The 21,127-nt window shown below is 42.5% G+C and overlaps 1 protein-coding gene across 5 annotated transcripts in view; it reads left to right on the top strand.

The window, feature by feature from the left end:
• Positions 1-21,127, top strand: part of cntln (centlein, centrosomal protein) — a 366,307-nt gene that overhangs the window by 152,895 nt on the left and 192,285 nt on the right. For all 5 annotated transcript variants that reach the window (XM_067983463.1, XM_067983465.1, XM_067983464.1 and 2 more), the window contains exon 10: positions 6,080-6,253. In XM_067983463.1, the coding sequence (XP_067839564.1) occupies positions 6,080-6,253 (174 nt within the window). The remainder of the gene's footprint in view (positions 1-6,079; positions 6,254-21,127) is intronic.

Raw genomic sequence — 21,127 nt, 5'->3', positions numbered from 1 at the left:
GCTCAAGTGGTTTGATTAGTCTCGAGCACTCTGTGCTACAGTTCTTTAATGAATGCATGCCATATGCTTTAAATGTTCTGGTCAATAGCTGATAAAAAAAAAAGCGGTATAATAAAGCCAGGAAAAAAAAGATGTCCTTGTGATAGGCCTCTGTCAAAGGAGTTACTTTAAATTCAGTAACTACTATCTAGACAATATGGCTTGCAATTTATGACCCAAAGGTAGTCATACATTATTGGAATATAGCCTACTGAGCTTCACATTACACAGATGTGAAGCCCTGATTATAGTTGCTTCATAATTAACAGTGATCAGATTTGTTTTGTGGCATAAACGGTGCATGTGTAGAACATTAACCATGGCACACTCATTCAAATTCAGCTCAAGGGCTCCGTGGCAGACGGGTCACGAGCTTCAGGGAGTAGAAGCACCAGCTCCTCCATATGTTCTTGCTGCATCTTACTACAACTACGAGTGCAAGATAAGTTCCCAAAAGAACCAAATCGTGTTCTGTAATTACAGCACCACTTTCTGCAGGATAGAAATGAGGAAAAGCTAAAACACTCCCTCATCAGATAATTTGTAAATTACTTTACATGGCGGATGCCTAACTCAGTTGGTTTCAACTGCTGAAATTATAAATAATTGTAACAGATGTGGCAATATGGCTGGCCTCCAATAAATGAGACCCTTGATAATATAGCCGACCCTTTGACAGGCCAATTTAATAAAATGTGAACAAAATCTTCTTACTAATAATTTATCATCCTGTTTCCCTATTGGACAAACTTAATTACCCTAGCAGTTAACAAGGTCACACCCAGATGCCAACCTCTGCTACAGTTTTGATAATACAATCAGCAATTGAGGGGCGATGAAAGCTTTGTTGTTTTTTCATTACCTGGCTTCAGATAAGCACAGGTGGCTGAGCTTTCTTGTCAGTTCTTAATAATTATAGACTATTACGGAATGCATAGTTAGCACATTGAAGAATATGCATTAGCATTTTTTTTATATGACTGAGGTGCTAACTTATCAGGGAGTATGTCCCATGTGACTGAGGAACTTGTGCAGTGTTATATCCTGCATTGGAAATGTTACACTGTTTCAAGGCAATGCAGAACTTTTGTTTTTGGTTGACTTCCTTCGATTTGACATTGTAAAGAATGATGTATTCAAAACATATTTGAATCCAGATTGCTGAAATTTTTTTGGATTGGAATTTTGCAAATGTACAAAAGTTGATTCCTTCTCCTTCGCAAGTTAAGGATCCTTTATTCGGTTTAACCAGAAGGCAATAGTTAGATGCTTGTCCACATTTTTATGTGCATGTTTGTTATAGCCTTCTAAACGAATAAATGGGTTGGCATGCTGCAGTCTGTGTTCTGAACAGCCCCGAAGGTCTTGGTTCCTCTTCTTTGACTATATTGGGCTGTACTGCTTGTACCATCATGGGGAAATTGTGACTTGTACAGTGAATGGAAGCAGATTGAAACTTTAATTGTTTGCAGCTCTAAAGTCAAGTCCACATAGACCAGCAAAATGGATAATGTCTTTTTATGGAGTGAACAATGATGACATGCTGTACTTCAAAATATCTGGATTGATTATCAGCCCAGTGTTAATTTCATAAGGGACTACTTGTGGGTGTTGCAATTGTAGGTAAGGTCAATGCCTTCAACATATAAATAAACCATTGCAAATTAAAATGGCTCTGAGCTGTGTCTAACATAATCAGAACTGTATATAAGCAGACTAATTTGGACCTTGGTGTTGAAAATGGCATTTTGAAGGTGTTAGTTGATATGCTATATTGTTCTTAGCTTCAGCCCTTGCACTGCGCATTTTTCTGGATTAATGTCAGGACAGATGCAATCAACTCATTGCTGAAATAGTGAGATGCTCTTAAATTTTGTTTTATTCGTTCATGGGATGTCGGTATCGCTGGCGAGGCCAGCATTTATTGCCTATCCCTAATTGCCTATCCCGTGAACCGCTGCAGTCCGTGTGGTGACGGTTCTCCCACAGTGCTGTTAGGAAGGGAGTTCCAGGATTTTGACCCAGCGACGATGAAGGAACGGCGATATATTTCCAAGTCGGGATGGTGTGTGACTTGGAGGGAAACGTGCAGGTGGTGTTGTTCCCATGTGCCTGCTGCCCTTGTCCTTCTAGGTGTTAGAGGTCGCGGGTTTGGGAGGTGCTGTCAAAGAAGCCTTGGTGAATTGCTGCAGTGCATCCTGTGGATGGTACACACTGCAGCCACAGTGCGCCGGTGGTGAAGGGAGTGAATATTTAGGGTGGTGGATGGGGTGCCAATCAAGCGGGCTGCTTTTTTCCTGAATGGTGCCGAGCTTCTTGAGTGTTGTTGGAGCTGCACTCATCCAGGCAAGTGGAGAGTATTCCATCACACTCTTGACTTGTGCGTTGTAGATGGTAGAAAGGCTTTGGGGAGTCAGGAGGTGAGTCACTTGCCACAAAATACCCAGCCTCTGACCTGCTCTTGCAGCCACAGTATTTATATGGCTGGTCCAGTTAAGTTTCTGGTCAATGGTGACCCCCAGAATGTTGACGGTGGGGGATTCGGCGATGGTAATGCCGTTGAATGTCAAGGGGAGGTGGTTAGACTCTCTCTTGTTGGAGATGGTCATTGCCTGGTACTTGTGTGGTGCGAATGTTACTTGCCACTTAACTGCCCAAGCCTGGATGTTGTCCAGGTCTTGCTGCATGTGGGCATGGACTGCTTCATTATCTGAGGGGTTGCGAATGGAACTGAACACTGTGCAATCATCAGCGAACATCTCCATTTCTGACCTTATGATGGAGGGAAGGTCATTGATGAAGCAGCTGAAGATGGTTGGGCCTAGGACACTGCCCTGAGGAACTCCTGCAGCAATGTCCTGGGGCTGAGATGGTTGGCCTCCAACAACCACTACCATCTTCCTTTGTGCTAGATATGACGCCAGCCACTGGAGAGTTTTCCCCCTGATTCCCATTGACTTCAATTTTACTAGGGCTCCTTGGTGCCACACTCGGTCAAATGCTGCCTTGATGTCAAGGGCAGTTATTCTCACGTCACCTCTGGAATTCAGCTCTTTTGTCCATGTTTGGACCAAGGCTGTAATGAGGTCTGGAGCCGAGTGGTCCTGGCGGAACCCAAACTGAGCATCGGTGAGCATGTTATTGGTGAGTAAGTGGCACTTGATAGCACTGTCGACGACACCTTCCATCACTTTGCTGATAATTGAGAGTAGACTGATGGGGCGGTAATTGGCTGGATTGGATTTGTCCTGCTTTTTGTGGACAGGACATACCTGGGCAATTTTCCACATTGTCGGGTAGATGCCCGTGTTGTAGCTGTTGTAGCTGGAACAGTTTGGCTAGAGGCACAGCTAGTTCTGGAGCACAAGTCTTCAGCACTACAGCCGGGATGTTGTCAGGGCCCATAGAATTTGTTGTATCCATTTTGATTGATTCCATTGTAACACAGAAAATGTTGGTTAGGAAATAAAGGTGATCTTGTCGAGGGTGAGAACATCATTAAGAAAGCTGATTGGGATTTTACAATAACGTAGTTAGTAGCAAAAGGTAAATGATCCAAAAATTCCTGAACTTGCAGATCCGTAGCCAAGGAAAAGAAAATCACTGTTGAACATTTTTTGACCGGAGATGTGCAGTAAACTGATGCTATTTTGTGCCTGGAAATCATGCACCCGTACTACGTGTAAGAAATTTGAGTCTCTATCGCTTAGTGAATAACAATTTAAATAATCAAACAACGGCGAAGGATTTTATTCCACACGAAAAGTAACCATGAGTTTTATGTTTTCTATGTACCATTAGTGACAAATTTTGCTTTAAACATGGAAAACCAAAGAAAAGTGGATATTCCTGTTAAATAGGTTGCTTGCTGTGTTGTTTTGTGATTAATAAATGGGTATGTTTTAGAGGTGTTGGCTTTTTTCCTCTGCTAATCCAAATAAATAGATAAATTAATTTAGGTGTTGAAATATCAATTTTAGATATGTCTGCCTCTGTTTTGTCTGTTCTGTATTTCTGAATTATTAAGCACTTATTGGCGGGGAGGGTGTGGATTGCCATAAAGTTCATCACGAGAACTGGGTTTTAAAAAAAAATTCTAAATCATGTGTCGGGCGTGCGCGTTTTGGCCTGAGCCCATCGTTTCTCTTTCCCTTTTTTCCTTCTTTTCTCTTTACCCCTCAGGGCCCCTCTTTTCTGCCATGCCTCCTTTCATTTCTCCCCTCTTGGGTACTCTGCCCCTCCCCCCAAATCCCTACCCCAACCTTTCAGCATTCCTCGACCTTCCTACCCTCCTGCCGCCGTCCTAGGCTTGACTCCCTCTTAGATAAGTCTACAGCTTGCCTCTGTGCCTCCCTCGGCATCCACCGAAGGGCCAATCGAGGCACTCGTCGCTGCCTCCTTACGAGCGACAACCCCAACTGCCCCATCATATTCTCTCACCGACCTTCCTGCCCCAGTGCGCTCACTGGGGGCTAATCTTGCCAACTTCCTTCTCATCCCACTCACCCCTCCCAGCGCTGACCCTGTGGGCTCTGCCAGTGGATTAGCTATCACTGCCCCTCTCTGCATCTCCCTCCAGGATGTCCACTTGTGAACAAGGCCCTTGCCATCCACGAGTTTATTTTGGATGATTGCATCGACATCATGGCCTTGATGGAAACCTGGCTGACGGGTGATGACACCTTCCACCTTAATGAAGCCTCCCCGACTGGCTATATCTTCCACCACTTGCCCCGCTCAGACCATGGCGGTGTGGTCCTTATCACCAAATCACCCCTTGGCCTGTCCCCCGACTCCTCTGACATCTTCTCTTCCTTTGAGCATCTCACCTTGTTCCACCCCTCTGTCCTCTCCTTTAAAATCCTCGTTCTCTACCACCCACCCAAGTACCACGCCAAGTTTCTCATTGAGATATCTTCACTGCTTTCCTCCCTCAGCCTCTGCACCGAGCGACTTCTCATCCTCGGTGATTACAAGCTCCATTTCAACTTATCATGCTCTCTCTCCTCTGAGTTCACTGCCCTCCTATCCTCCCTCCATATAAACTCCCCTACTCATATTCACAACCCCCCTCGACCTTTCTATTTCACGTGGCCTCTCTACTCCCATCGTGCCAATCATGGATAAGGCCATCTCTGATCACTTCCTTGTATCCCTCTCCACCCACATCCCCCTTCCCCCTCTCAACCCCATTTCCTTCTGTGTCAGTGCCTGGAAGAAACTGTCCACCCCTGCCTTAGCTCATCTGCTGCTGAAACCCTCATCCATGACTGGACTATTCCAATGCTCTCCTGGCTGGACTCCCATCTTCCTCCCTCCATAAACTTGAGCTCATCCAAAACTCTGCTGCCCGTTTCCTAACTCGCACTAAGTCCCATTCTCCCATCATCCCCTGTGCTCACTGACCTACATTGGCTGCCGGTCTGGGAACGCCTCTTGTTTTCAAATCTCTCCATGGCCTCACCCCTCCCTATCTCTGTAACCTCCTCCAGCCCTACAGCCCTCCGAGATCTCCGCGATCCTCCAATTCTTGCCTCTTGTACATCCCCGATTTTAATTGCTCCACCATTGGCGGTCGTGCCTTCATCTGCCTATGCCTTAAGCTCTGGAATTCCCTCCCTAAACCTCTCCAACTCTCTACCTCTCTCTCCTCCTTTAAGACGCTCCTTAAAACCTACTTCTTTGGTATCCTGTCCTAATATCTCCTTATGTGGCTCGGTGTCAAACTTTGTTTGATAATTGCTCCTGTGAAGCGCCTTGGGATGTTTTACTATGTTTAAGGCGCTATATAAATGCAAGTTGTTGTTGTCTTACTAAAAAAATAACTTTGAGCCAAGACAAGCAGTAATCTCTGAAGCTATATGCTGAAATTGTTGTCGTCTTGAACATTCTTTGCTCCACTCTTCTTCCCATTTTGTTCTTATCTGATTTGCATAAACTGATATTGGCAGTAAGATGTAGAATGTATCATTTGCTGTTGGTCTATACTGGTAGATATCCAAAACTATTTGAGTGAAATCCTTTTATTTTGTTCAACCAGCAGGTGCACCATAAATCGCCCAATGATTTGGAATACCTGGTTACTACTCAGAGGGCGGAAATAAAGTTATTAAAAGAGAACCTTATGGTAACAAGTGGAAAATTAAAGGAACGTGTTGTTGATGATGAACTACTGGAGCTTAACTCCGCGACTGGAGAAGACAAAAGGCAGAAGGTATCTTTTCTATTATTGTGTTGTGTGGTGATCTACAGTCACGGTGCTCAACTTATTCTGAAGTATAGTTTAGAGATTTCGGATTAGGGAAGTTATTGTTCGCTGACTATCAGCGTGTGTACTTTATCAGTGCAGACTTTTACATTGCTTTTATGTCCTTTGGGCGTGTTTCCCATTACTATTCACAAAAAACAATAAGCCATGTGTGCATTGTCACTTTAGGAAAGATTGCATAGGTTCATCTTTTTCACATAGATTAGAACATTTTAGATGCTTTTGTGCAGATTGTATATTGCAACAATATGCTTGCAGTATATGTATTAAAAAAAGTTGGTATTTAATGTACTGTGGAAGGACCAGTTTGATGTTGCCCATTATATTATCCATTGGGGGTCAATCTTGGTTTCTGGGAATAATCAACCGATTTTACTCAGCTGATTTGCCGTGTGTTCTCATGGTTGCTTGATGCAATGAAAAAGATTTGTTTCTACTGTTTCTGTAATAAACAATTATTACAATATTGTCAGCCGTTCAGAACATAAATAATAGTATTGAAAGCCAATGACAATTATTAATAGGTGGGAAGGAATATGGTATTATTGGATCAGATTCCTGTAAGTTTGCATGACATCTCAATTTATTAGTTCAGTAGTTTGACTATCTGCCACATACACTTGCTAAAGTAAGGATAATTTTGTAAATACTGGGAGAAATCTAACTAAACTGATGCTTAACTCTGTGCACACGCGAACCAGGATGGGGGGAGTCCTCCTCATTGTAAGTCCACTATTTTCACAGCCTCAGGACGCCCCAAAGCGCTTTACAGCGGATTAAGTACTTTTAAAGTGTAGTCACTATTGTAATGCAGCGGCCAATTTGCACGCAAGGTCCCACAAACAGCAATGTGATAATTACCAGATAATCTGTATTTTAGTGATGTTGGTTGAGGGATAAATATTGGCCAGAACTCCCCTGCTCTTCTTCGAAATAATGCCGTGGGATCTTTTACGTCCACCTGAAAGGGCAGAAGAGGCCTCGGTTTAACGTCTCATCCAAAAGATGGCACCTCCGACAGTCCAGCGCTGCCTCGGTACTGCACTGGGAGTGTCAGCCTGGATTATGTGTTCAAGTCTCTGGAGTTGAACCCACACTTCTGACTCCAAGGCGAGAGTGCTACCCACTGAGCCACAGCTGATTTCAATGTTGTTTTTGTACGTAGAAATTGTATTGCCATATGAAAATTTTTCTGCCTGGAAATGAAAATATTAAAGCATTTGGCTCAGGTATTTACAAGATACAAGAAAATGATAGTTCTTCTGGAAAATCAAGCTAAATCATGCATACCAAGCTAAAAAAAGTAGCAAAAGCTGACTAACTCTTCAAAGAAAGTTGACGCAGCCCCTAGAAGATGAGAACTCAATAATGACCCTGATTATAAGTCAAAGATATGTGAAAGCAAGTAGTTACATGGGCTTATGACGTAAGATGTAGGTTTACCCAACATTTCTTCTCTTGAATTTGGAGGGGATGGGGAATATGCAAGTACATGAAATGCTGAAGGGGAAATACAAATGTGAAGACACAAAATGTATTTCCCAGGGTGTTTGGGACACATGTCTCTCCAGAAAATGTTGAACTTTGTCACTTTATTTGGGGTATTGACCAGTATTTTGGCATCACTGATTAACATGGGTTAATTAAATTTTCATTTAAAAGGACATTTGATGAACTTTATTGGAACTGCTTTCCCTTTGCTATTTGGGAATTAATTATTTGTCTTTATATTTTATAGTTCCTTATCCCATTAGCAGCAGAAAATCACTGGGAGAAATAAAAATAATTTTTCTTGTAGCACCATCCACTTATCTACTGCATTTGAAAAATATCTTCAAGGAGTCTATAAATGGCTTTGGGTACTTTCCCCTTTTGTGGAGGGTTTTTATGAAAGGATGTATATATGCAAGAATGTGTAAAAAAAATGTTCTCCATTCTTGGATATTTTTGTATGTAGAAACAATCCCTCTATTAATAAATAACACCTGCTGAAAAAGGTTGCATTTTGGTTATTTGGCAATGCCATTTTTATATGCAAACACAAAGTTTATACTGACCATTAATTAGCATTTGCCGAAGTCCTTCTGTGTGCACACAGTTTGTGCTGTGCTTCAGATTAACTGTACTTGTCTCAGTGTTTGTTAAAAACGATTATCTTAAGTGATAAATAGTTATGTATTATGCATGTGATAATTTTTTTTAAAAATTGCATCTTTAAACCAAAATAGAGACAACAGTTTGGCTGCGTGCGATGATGGGTACAGATGTTAGAAAAAACATTTACTGTACTAAAGATAACATGCATTAGTTTGACAAAATTAGTGAAGAAACCAGAAGGGTTTCCCACTACACTTGAGTTTTCATCCAGCCAAAATTTTTTTTTTATTCGTTCATGGGATGTGGGCGTCGCTGGTGAGGCCGGCATTTATTGTCCATCCCTAATTGCCCTTCAGAAGGTGGTGGTGAGCCACCTTCTTGAACTGCTGCAGTCCGTGTGGTGAAGGTTCTCCCACAGTGCTGTTAGGAAGGGCGTTCCAGGATTTTGACCCAGCGACGATGAAGGAACGGCAATATATTTCCAAGTCGGGATGGCGTGTGACTTGGAGGGGAATGTGCAGGTGGTGGTGTTCCCATGTACCTGCTGCTTTTGTCCTTCTAGGTGGTAGAGGTCACGGGTTTGGGAGGTACCGTTGAAGAAGCCTTGGCGAGTTGCTGCAGTGCATCCTGTAGATGGTACACACTCCAGCCACTGTGTACCGGTGGTGAAGGGAGTGAATGTTTAGGGTGGTGGATGGGGTGCCAATCCAGCGGGCTGCTTTGTCCTGGATGGTGTCGAGCTTCTTGAGTGTTGTTGGAGCTGCACTCATCCAGGCAAGTGGAGAGTATTCCATCACACTCCTGACTTGTGCCTTGTAGATGGTGGAAAGGCTTTGGGGAGTCAGGAGGTGAGTCACTCGCCACAGAATACCCAGCCTCTGACCTGCTCTTGCAGCCACAGTATTTATATGGCTGGTTCAGTTAAGTTTCTGGTCAATGGTGACCCCCAGGATGTTGATGGTGGGGGATTCGGCGATGGTAATGCCGTTGACTGTCAAGGGGAGGTGATTAGACTCTCTCTTGTTGGAGATGGTCATTGCCTGGCACTTGTGTGGTGTGAATGTTACTTGCCACTTAACGGCCCAAGCCTGGATGTTGTCCAGGTCTTGCTGCATGTGGGCTCGGACTGCTTCAGTATCTGAGGGGTTGCGAATGGAACTGAACACTGTGCAATCATCAGCGAACATCCCCATTTCTGACCTTATGATGAAGGGAAGGTTATTGATGAAGCAGCTGAAGATGGTTGGGCCGAGGACACTGCCTTGAGGAACTCCTGCAGCAATGTCCTGGGGCGGAGATGATTGGCCTCCAACAACCACTACCATCTTCCTTTGTGCTAGGTATGACTCCAGCCACTGGAGAGTTTTCCCCATGATTCCCATTGATTTCAATTTTACTAGGGCTCCTTGGTGCCACACTCGGTCAAATGCTGCCTTGATGTCAAGGGCAGTCACACTCACCTCACCTCTGGAATTCAGCTCTTTTGTCCATGTTTGGACCAAGGCTGTAATGAGGTCTGGAGCCGAGTGGTCCTGGCGGAACCCAAACTGAGCATCGGTGAGCAGGTTATTGGTGAGTACGTGCCGCTTGATAGCACTGTCAACGACATCTTCCATCACTTTACTGATGATTGAGAGTAGACTGATGGGGCGGTAATTGGCAGGATTTGATTTGTCCTGCTTTTTGTGGACAGGACATACCTAGGCAACTTTCCACATCTCCGGGTACATGCCAGTGTTGCAGCTGTACTGGAACAGCTTGGCTAGAGGCGCAGCTGGAGATACGGTACACCTCATACTGACTCCTCAGTTCCTTGTCACGTGATTGGCAATAGGTATGAGTGGGCTGCTCTCACAAGCGAGCAGTAAAATATAATTCTCTTAGAAGTATCGTGTCAAATGCTTTTTTTGGGCCGTGATTTTCAGAATTTTTCTTTCTTTGGTACCTTGGTCAAGAAGTTATTCTTAAAAGTGCGATACCAGACGGTGTATATTTTCAAGCTAACTGACCATCGGAGCATCAGAACTAAGTTTGACCCTGCCCTTGTCCAACGCCTACACTTTCTAACAGGGATCTCTAGATAGCGAGCAGGAGCACAAAAATGTTGTTTTTTCAGCTCTTTGCCCTGGAAATGCTGAGGCCAGTTTTTCTGTCTCCACCATAACACAGCACAAACTGCACCTGAGGCATCCCTACTCTTTATTGCTTAGTACGGTATCACCAATCCATCAAGGGATCCCCAGAGAATTATTTTCACATAAATTGTAATTTCTACTTCCGTATTATTTTACCAATGAAATTTGATTTTATGCTAAATTTTGGATTCAAAACGTATCTTGTGCAGGAGGCTTTTTATTTAACTGATAATGACCAATGCGCTCCACCAAACCACGTCTTTGTAGTGTATGAATTTTGTAAAAGCGTCGATCGACTTGAAGTGCGATTAAATCTGTGAAGCCTAAAGTGTTGGCTTTCTTTGTGACTAAGTCGATCTGCAAATCATCCTCTTCCCACATATACTCCCATGAAGGAAACTGCTAATAAACATTAGCAAGGTAAGTTACTGAGTTCAGTTCATCATCCAAAATCTTTTATTAAGCAATTTTAACAGTGAGACTCCATTTTCATTGACCTTCCTCTTTCTCCGCTCCCTGCGCTACACACCATCCCCAAATTAGAGGGAAGGCAACTTCCTCCCAGACACCTCAAATGGTACCATGGAATTGGTCACCAGCAGGAGGTTCAGAGCAGTTTGACACTCCTCTGTCAAGATATGTTCTGTGCCACTAAAAATCTTTAAGTGAAAGAATATGATAAAAATAGGCTATCAAAAGGGATGTATTATTGTGAAAAAGGATAAATTATTAGCATTGGGACTAAGCATTGCAGAATACTGAAAGTTAACGAGTGTCTAAGGAACATTTGACATAGCCAAGAGGACATTACAAAAACATTTATGGCAAAATATAGTTTTTGTTCATTAGACAGATCCTGGCAAGGCCTCATTGTGCTTGGTCCTTCCATGTGAGGTGTACTCTCGCTCACAAGGTGACATGTATGGTCAAACTGTTGCTGCCTTTGGTGATGCTATTCTTACTTCAATAACAGCAATTGTGAAGATGTATTAGAGATATTTTCCTGTTCTTTTCGTTGCATTGTTTTATTAAAAAGACTAATTTTGCTGCTTGATACACTTGAGCAGCTGCACAACCAGTTGGAGCTAGCCAAATCTTTCTCAATTTGGTCTGAAATGACAGAACGACAGAAGAATTGGATTGTCAATCACGTTTCTCATTTGATAGTTAGATTTACTGTCAATTGTAGAGCCCATTTTAAATTTCGAAGAGAGACTGGGCAGTAATATTTGATCATGAGTACCATTGTGCTACATAACAAATGATGTAGGTTAGCATTTTAAAATTTATCTGACCAGTTCTAATTAAAATGTAGTATAGCAGCCACCTACATTTCTCAAGATTGTTTTGGCAATAAATGGCTCCTGTGCTCTGATTAGATGCCTTGGCATGAAACCTCTTCATTTAATCAGCACAGAGCCCATTTATTGCCTTGTACACTTCTGACAAATGGAGGTTATTACTTAAGTGACGATAGTTTGGATTCAAATGCAATTTCCTTTGGTGTACATTAGAGCCTGGAGGGAACTATTCACAGTGTTGTTATACAGGTGTCTTACACAATCCCTGGAGTGAGCTATTCACAGTGTTGTTGTACAGGCGTGTACATAATCCCTGGAGTGAACTATTCACAGTGTTGTTATACAGGCGTGTACATAATCCCTGGAGTGAGCTATTCACAGTGTTGTTATACAGGCGTGTACTTAATCCCTGGAGTGAACTATTCACAGTGTTGTTATACAGGCGTGTACTTAGTCCCTGGAGTGAACTATTCACAGTGTTGTTATACAGGCGTGTACTTAATCCCTGGAGGGAACTATTCACCGTGTTGTTATACAGGCGTGTACATAATCCCTGGAGTGAACTATTCACAGTGTTGTTATAAAGGCGTGTACATAATCCTTGCATGCATGGAGTCAGAAGTTCATCAGGTTGACTTCATGTAAAACATTTGATTTCAGACACCCATGGTGTGCATTCAAAAAAATGCCTCGACACAAATTAACTTAGTGACATCTGATGGTTATGTAATACCTTGTTACAGATTTATCAAATAGCACAGAATCACTAAACCCTCTGAAGTACAAACAACAGTAATTTTAACCCAGGTCTTGCAGATCAGTCTGATTTCGTACTGATATAGCGGTTAGGTTTAAGTCTCTTTGCCGCCCCTTCGCCTCCCCTCCCCACCCCATTTCCTTGTGTCTCTGTGTCTCTCCATACTGTGTATTATTTCTGGCTTGTGGAGAGAGACAGCCTGCTCTTAGGCCTTTGCTAATGCCTATATTGTTCTAACTGCTGGGAATTGTGTGAAAGCGGGCCAAGCTGGGTTAAGCAAATCAGTTTTCCATCCCAGTTTGTGGGGAGGCACTGTTTCTGCTTGCTATCTTTCCTGACAGCATGGTTAAGATTGGGAATTTGTATGTTTGTGAATCGTGGACGAGAGACTGTACACCCCTGTTCGATGTTATGTTGAAGTACTGCACTCGCTTTTAATCGGAAGCATTGTTTTGACAGACTCGCTGTAAGCTTGATCCAGTTATTTTGGATCATATATAAAACTGATAAAACAGTGAGAGAAGATGATCCACCATACATTATACAGCAATGTAAACACTGTGTAGTAGAGAATGTTATTAGCTCCTTTGAATATTTTCCTGAAGACTTGTGTGTTTTTTTGTCTTTTAAGGGCATTAATTCCTCCTCCATCCCACCACAGCACCATGCCTCCAGAAACTCTTGTGTTTTACTAATTGATCTGCTATGATTTTGCTCAGAGATTTTTTTTAAAAAATTGTCACGCTTTCCGTAACTTTTTGCTTGTCTCACACTCTGTAATTCTTTGCTTTTGTCTCTTTCTTTTTGCCTTCCAATCTATGTCCTTTTTTTGTGTGGCTTTGTATGACTCTCATATACTTTAATTGTCACAGCTCCTTTATTTTCTCTGCTTCTTTCTTTTTAAGTCATTCATTAATCTTTGTTCCACTGGACCTCCTTTACTTCCTTACAATTTTCCTTCTGCCCCTTCTTACTTTTCTTACTTCTGGCGCATCTTTTCCTTTCCCTTTCTTGTTCCATCTCATTTTCTTCGCCTGAGATCAGGCTGCAGACTATGTGTGTAGCCAGTGGTAACTAGTACAGGGGTCATGTATTCATGGAGGCTTGAAATACTGGCACATGAGGCTCGAAAAGCCAGTGCTGAGGTTGGAGACTCCCTGACGGGCGAGAAATGTGAGGAAGGAGTGCCCAAGACCCGAGCCCTTTAATGAATGAAACAGGAAGCAAGCTTGAGGCCCCTAGTGGAGGCTTTTGACAGAGACAGGTGATGCAGCAATATATAAGGAATTAAACTGAGAAGGGGGGTGATGTGTGGGTAGTGGAATTAAGTTCATCATGAGACATTCATTCAATTGGGAATGGGGGGAAATGGAAAACTGGTCATGGTATTTATCCTGTTTTGGAGTGATGTGATTAGTTCACTTTTTTTGTGAATGGGAACTTTTTGAAAGATAATTAAATGCACTGGGTGTGTTAAGTGTTTTATCACTAGTTGCTTTTTCGTGAATATGCAGTTTGAGCCAATAAGCAAGCTTTTGCTTTGCACAGGTTAGATCAATGAGGACGTTTTTGGGACAGCGTCCTGTTTATTCAGAAACCGTCTGATTTTCCCTGCACTGCACATTTTCTTTTACCATTGGTGTCTGTGACCTGAGTTCTGATCACTCAAGCAGGAGACTTTCCTAAAAGTACCAGATCAATTTTCAACCTGTAGGCACAAGAATTTTTTTAACGTTTTCCTGGTAAGAATTCCAAAGTTTTAACTCAAGTTCAGACTACTGTTGTTGTACAAATATAGTGAATAAGTGAGAGGACACAAATCTACACTTGGTGATTATACGATTTCAGCTGAACAGGGAAGGTGATGGAGATTACGGATATTTGGAAGGTGAGTTGACTAGCCTATTCTTGTCCACAAATGAAAAATTTAACAATCAAATTTGTGCTAAGTTCTCACTTTAAAAAAAGACTGCATCAAATACAGGATAGCCTTTCCTGTAATCAACCATCAGACTTTGTATGAATTCTGCAAGTTTTCTTAAGGCAAGTCAAAGGAAGAAAGAAAGAGTACAACATGGCCAGTAGATCATTAGACTCTGTGACTAATTCTGATGTATGAAAACTCGAATTGCAATGGTCCAGGTTTTCCACTTCTGCGCTTGCTAGCTTCTGATTTTCTTGTCCATTAAAATAAATGGGAAAATCACTGGCTGGTGAGCACAGAAATGGAAAACTGTGGCCACAAACTTTGCTGTTCTCATTCTCAAGCCTGTTTACACTGTCGTATGAATAACTTGGCTAAAGTCTTGGAACTGGCACATTGAACATGAGTTTTTCATCTTCCATATCAACACCGTTGTCAGTTTTGAAAATGGCATATAGTAGGTACAGAGAAACTCGAACAACCTAGAGAAAGATGCTCCTGAGTGAGGTACATTAAGCACCAGACTGGAATGATGATATGAACATCAGGCAAGGTGCTGGATGAGGCAATTGTGAAATGGATTGTCTGTCTATTAATCTAGACACTGGTCCATTTGGTATGTTATTTCAGCCCAGCAATCTATAATATACATACTGAGATACAGGACTGGGATCTCGATCAATAACTGGGTGGTATCATTATCAAGATCCCGTTGATCTCAGAAGCGTAAGAAATTGGAGTATTTGGGGCCTGCTTCAGATGATGTGCCTTGAATGTTGAACCTCTGCCCTCCAAAGTCACCAAGGGGATCTCCATTTAGATATGGAGGTAGTTTTGGTAGCCTTGGTTTGTTACGCACGTGACTGAAGGCGTCAGTGCTCTAACAAACCTATTTCAAACAACTCAGCCCTTCAGTGTTCTTCTGGGGATGCTACAGTGCAAGTACAAGGTAGGAGATTGTAGCCTTCACAGTATCAATCTTCCTCTGAGAAAAGCGCTTCTAAAAAGTCTTCAAAGCAGCTCTTTTGCCTACCATAATATTAACTACACAGGATTTCAAGGAAGTTAGTTAGTTTTTTCCCCAAATCTCTGTTGTCTTCACAATTTGCTAAAATATTAATGTATACAGGGCATTGGTTCATCCCCATCTGCAGTGTGGTGTATAGTTCTAGTTACAATATTACAGGAAGGATATTGCAGCATTGGACAAGTTGCAGCAAAGTGCCATCTGTCTGATATTTGGCATTGGCCACCTGAACTACATGTAGAGCATGTGAGTTTGTTTGCAGTCAAGAAAAGAAGAGGATGTTATTAAAGTATTCAAGATCCTTAAGGAAATCGACAAATTTAACCTTGAGAAGCTTTATACTATGGCCTTGAGAGTGAAAACGAGGGGGGATAGGATGAAGCTCAGAAATGGTAAATTGAACAGAGTGTTCATACGAAACTATTTTACACAGAGGTGGTGAATGTTTGGAAAGGAGGCATTTGAGGTTACTAACTTCAGTAATTTTAAGAGGGAGTTGCACAAGCATTTGTTGATAAATCAATGAAGGTAATGAACTTTGTATTCTGCTTTTGAACTCTGAGACCAACTCAAAAGATCAAAACTGTTCTAGTCCTGTAAATTCCAATGTTACAACCTGATTGTGTAGTAATTGTAAAAAAGGACCCTGATGTGGAATCTAGGTTGCTGGGCAACCACTGTCATATGCTAAATAATTAAATACAATGCAAGTTTGTATCAAAACTTGAGTCTTTTGGGCAAACCTAGTGTTTGCCCCTAGTGTTTACCCCTAATGTTCACTCCGTGTCCGTTCATCGATGTTGCATTTTGCGGTCTCCTTGAGCAGGTGGCTGTGTGAGATGCACCCCTAGTGGCACAGGTGCCCACCCAGGATATTTAAATTGGTCAGGTCCTCGTGACCCGGCATACTCCAGCGGGGTCAGTGCGGAAGTCACTGGTGGACGCATTGACCCCTTCAGGCTTTCGGGCCCTGAGTGTTTTGAACTCTCCAACTAGGGACATTTCTATGCCTGTTATAGAGAATGTTGTCTTAGTGGTGAGACTCCAACATCATGGTGTGACGCATGCGATGTGGGCATTTTATGCTGTAAATGTGTGCTATCGTGTTGGTATGTGTAGCTATATACAGAGATCTTCCATAACCTAATCATGGCCTTGTCCTTTAGTAAGAAAGTTTTTGGGGGATAAAGTGGAAGAATTCTTTACTGAGCTCAAGCAGAACCAGAGCTGTGATGGTTGGAGCTTCTAGTGAACTTGGAGAAATGCCACTTGGAAGCTTTCCAGGATCTTGCCTTCATACGATTCACACTTCAGATAGTGCTGGTGTGAATATTCTTGCCAAAAAGACAGGATTATGGAATCCAGAAACAGCTGGTGAAATTCTGACTGAACAACAATGTTACAGCAAAAGTCCTGGACCAGTGGGGTTTTAAAATTAACTCGCTGTGCAGTGGGACTTCTTGGGAGCTCACTTAAATTCCACGTTTCACAAATCAGTAAACAAGAGGAACGCGCTCCTTTATTTAATATTCCAGTTTCGAGCTCTGTGTGAGGGATGACTGTGCTGAGGAATGGACCTTTCTCTTTCAGGAACCCAGTGTTGGCATCAAGCACATCCATGTCAGATATAGCTTAGTTAGTTGCAGAGTTAAGCTGCCTCTACTCTGCCCCAACAACGTACCTCAGCCATATCTTCAAAAGACAACTCCCAGCAGCACCAATGTTACTGTGATGGATAGGGAAATGTCATAATTTATATCATAAAAACACTCTATATTAATGTGTATGGGATTTTCTCAGTCACTTTAATTTGCTTACTGTGCATCGCCCAACTAATTGGATGAATTGCTTGAATCCGCACTCCCGACCATCTATAGTTTATATCCAGGTAAATAAAGTCATTGTGAATTTCTTTTCTTTGATATTGATTTCATTTGAGAGGATGTAAGATTAGGGCCAGATAGATATTGTTCAATTGTTCAGTGAGCGAGGAAAGTCTCGCAATCCATTCAGATGTTGGAACTGCTAAATCTGGGGGATGGGGAGGGAGGGGACGGCTGATGCATCAGGAGGTGGGAGTCCATTGCAGCAGGCAATCTGTGTTTCAAGTCCTACACATGATTGACAGTCTTATTTAATTGTGAAAGATACCTTTTTGATTTCCTTTGTCTCAGTTTCACATGGGGCGTGAGATAGATTTAACCTCGGTCTGCTGCGGTTCTTTAGTGGTTCTCTGCTGGCCAGGCAGTTAATTGGGTTGGGCAAGAGCAAAATACTCGGTGAACGCTCTGCCCCGTGGACCTTTGAACTCAACTAACCACATTACTTCCAAAATCTGCAGAGATTTAGAATCATTTACTGCTTTCCAACAGGTTTAGTGAATTAACTAACGTTCTGTAATCTTGTGAAATCTCCTGTTGATCTTTTATTACTGTGTAATTTGTATTTTTAATAAACCTGAGCATAAATTGTAGCCGAAGACACATAGCCTGATAGAGTATTTATTCTTCCTGTTATGCAGAGAAGTATAACCTGACTGGACTTGCGATATTTCCAGTGAACAAATTACATTAGGTTGGGTGGTCTGTTCCACCTTAGGCAATGCTACGTTTCCAGATATTGTGCATATAAAATCACACGTTGGTTTGTAGGAAGTGAGAGCTCACTCAGAGTGATGCTTGGAACTCAGCACAAAATTAATATCTGGTACAGTCTGAAAACTGCAAGTTTACATTTTGCCATTTCCCACATTAGCATTCTGTGGCCTCTGAGTTACGGAGTGCTAATGTAATGGGCGAAGTGACAAATTAGAGGCATTTTTTAGGTGCCCTGTACCCTCTAGGAATTGGACTGAAACTGTCCAAACTTATTTCACGTGGAGCCCGTACAGCTAGCAAACTTTGATCCCATAAAACTGAGCTAGATTTCAACACAGGTCCAAGAGGCGAAAGGCCAGTGTCTAAACTGATGTGACGAAAAGCTGGGTTACAAATGAGTGGCCAGATCATCTTGGATACAGAGACCTGATTTTTGTGTAGTGGTCCAAATGGTTAAGAACTGGTGCTAATCCTGCTCGAATGTTAAATTACTAATAACATTAGGGTTTCCTGGCGCAGACTATTGGCATAATTATTGAGAACCAGGTGCAGAGTTTGACAGGTGTAGGAAGCACACTAGTGTTGGGACCAGAAAATTGCATGTGGAAAATTTATAGGGATGTGTACAATTAAAGGGGAAGTGTCACAGAAAGGTAACAATTCCAAAATAATTTAGAAAGCTTCAAAAGGCGAATCAGCCCATTAGCAGCCTTTGCCAAGGCTAAAAGGGCAGGGGAGTAAGATGAGGCAGACAGAATTGAGGGGAATGGAAACATCATGTGCATGCTGTCTGCAGGTAAATGATGCAGAGCAACCCAACCCTTGTTGCCCTATTTGAAAGTAGTGCTATGTGAGGCGGTTGAAAGAAGGTTGGCCTTTGTGCCACTTCGCCTCAATGTCCCCATAAGTCCGTACTGTAACGTACCTAGAAGGAGGCAGAAGCAGGCTCAAGGCTGCAGCTAAGTGTTACGGTCACTGTCTGTGGCAGCCCCATGATGCATGTTAGCAGCTTGTGTCCTTACAGACAATGGCACAGGTCTGCATTCCGCCCTCAGCTGATCCAGACCCTGTGGCGACAGTTACCATTGGCTATTGCCACATAGATGCAACAATGGTGGGTGCAGCTAATCAGTCTCTGGCTAGTGATCATTCTCGCATGCCTTCCTCATGCAGTACCATGTCAAGATTGACAGACTGTAATTGAGTGTTTCTGAACCATAGTCAGCCTTCACGTATATCTGTCCCATTGGGCCTGCTGTCACAAGCTATTTTAAGAGTTGCAACCTCTGTATGCACTAATCGCCTGCCAAAGCAACTTATGTTCAACACAGTTGCGTGGGTACTGGTGAGTGGGCACAGAATGCCTCTTGTGCAGGCTGATCTGTCTGACATCCCTTTGGTGGTTCTCCTTTTCTTCCAAGCCCCTCAGATAGTGAGATTTCCTTTGGGAAACCCACAGATGGCAGTAATGGTGCTGGTGCAAAAATTCAAAGCAATTGGCACAAAGACTCGTGAGAAAAGTGCCAGGAAAAGAGATATGAAAACAGCACAGTAAAAGCTTAAAACTGCTTAGTGGATCTGCACAGTGTACTACACAGTGCCTAGCAACCCGGGATGCCTATTTATATGAGCGTATTTTGGAAGTGGCGCACCTGGCACAGAAACCGGAACAAGACAGTGCAGGCATTATTCCTTAATTTTTCATACTCTGTTGGCAAAGATTAGGCTAAGATGAAAGGAGGAGGAAGATAAGAAGCTACAGAGTATTGAAGGTGCGGATTGGATTGGGAAGAGGGTGGAGCAAGGTGTAGGAGGTGGGGAAAGGATGGTTTGAGGGAGCGAGCTGTGCAGATAACCTTGATTTTCGACACTAAGAAGCCTGGTTGCTTGGCTCACTGTTAACTTCATCGAGTGAACGAGGAGTACACACAGATGAGTAAATTACATTTTTATTTTCTCAATTTGAAAGTGTTACAGTTTCGATCTTTCTGTTCAGTGTAGCTGTTCTCTGCCTCCCTCCAGATCAACACTTCATCATCTTTTCAGTCCAAAAAAAGGTTTGAGACGTGGAATTTATCGCAGTTGGCATTACTTTGCTTTGAAAAGTTTGTACAGCAGTTGGGACCAATCAGTTGTGGCGTTCTGATGATTCAGGGTTGTGCCACTGTGGTTGGCTAGTGGACAAAAAATGAATTAAAAGATTTTGATTTTCTGGCATGCACTGGTGTAGATCACAGTTTCCAGTACATATTAATATGGCTGAAAGTTATTTTGCTTCTTATTTTTAAAATAAAATTGTACCAAATATCTTGCGCAAAAGTAGTGTAATCAAAATTGTAGCGTAATGACTGATTTCATCTCGTGCACTTTGAAATGACTAGATCTTAGCTCGTAACTAGTTATGGCTAAGTTGTGCAGGAGTCCAAAACTAGAGGTCCTAAATATAAGATCGTAGCTAATAAATCCAATAAGGAATTCAGGAGAAATTTCTTCACCCAAAGGGTGGTAAGAATGTGGAACGCACTGTCACAAGTAGTGGTTGAGGCAATTAGCATAGATGCATTTAAGGAGAAGCTAGATAAACAGATCAGGAAGAAAGGAATAGAAGGGTATGCTGAAGGTGTTCTGGTACAAGAAACACAGAAAGTTAACATGCAGGTACAGCAAGCAATTCGGAAGGCAAATTGGCCTTTATTGCAAGGGGGTTGGAGTACAAGAGTAAGGAAGTCTTACTACAATTGTACAGGGCGTTGGTGAGACCTCACCTGGAGTACTGCGCACAGTTTTGATCTCCTTATCTAAGGAGGGATATACTTGCCTTAGAGGCGGTGCAACGAAGGATCACGAGATTAATTCCTGGGCTGTGAGGGTTGTCCTATGAGGAGAGATTGAGTAGAATGGGCCTATATTCTCTGCAGTTTATAAGAATGCGAGGTGATCTCATTGAAACATATAAAATTCTGAGGGGGCTTGACAGGGTAG

The sequence above is a fragment of the Heptranchias perlo genome, chromosome 4 (genome assembly GCF_035084215.1).
Source record: "Heptranchias perlo isolate sHepPer1 chromosome 4, sHepPer1.hap1, whole genome shotgun sequence".
Lineage (NCBI taxonomy): Eukaryota > Metazoa > Chordata > Chondrichthyes > Hexanchiformes > Hexanchidae > Heptranchias > Heptranchias perlo.
The sequence above is the reverse complement of the archived record's forward strand: the minus strand, read 5'-3'. Positions and strand labels throughout refer to the sequence as shown.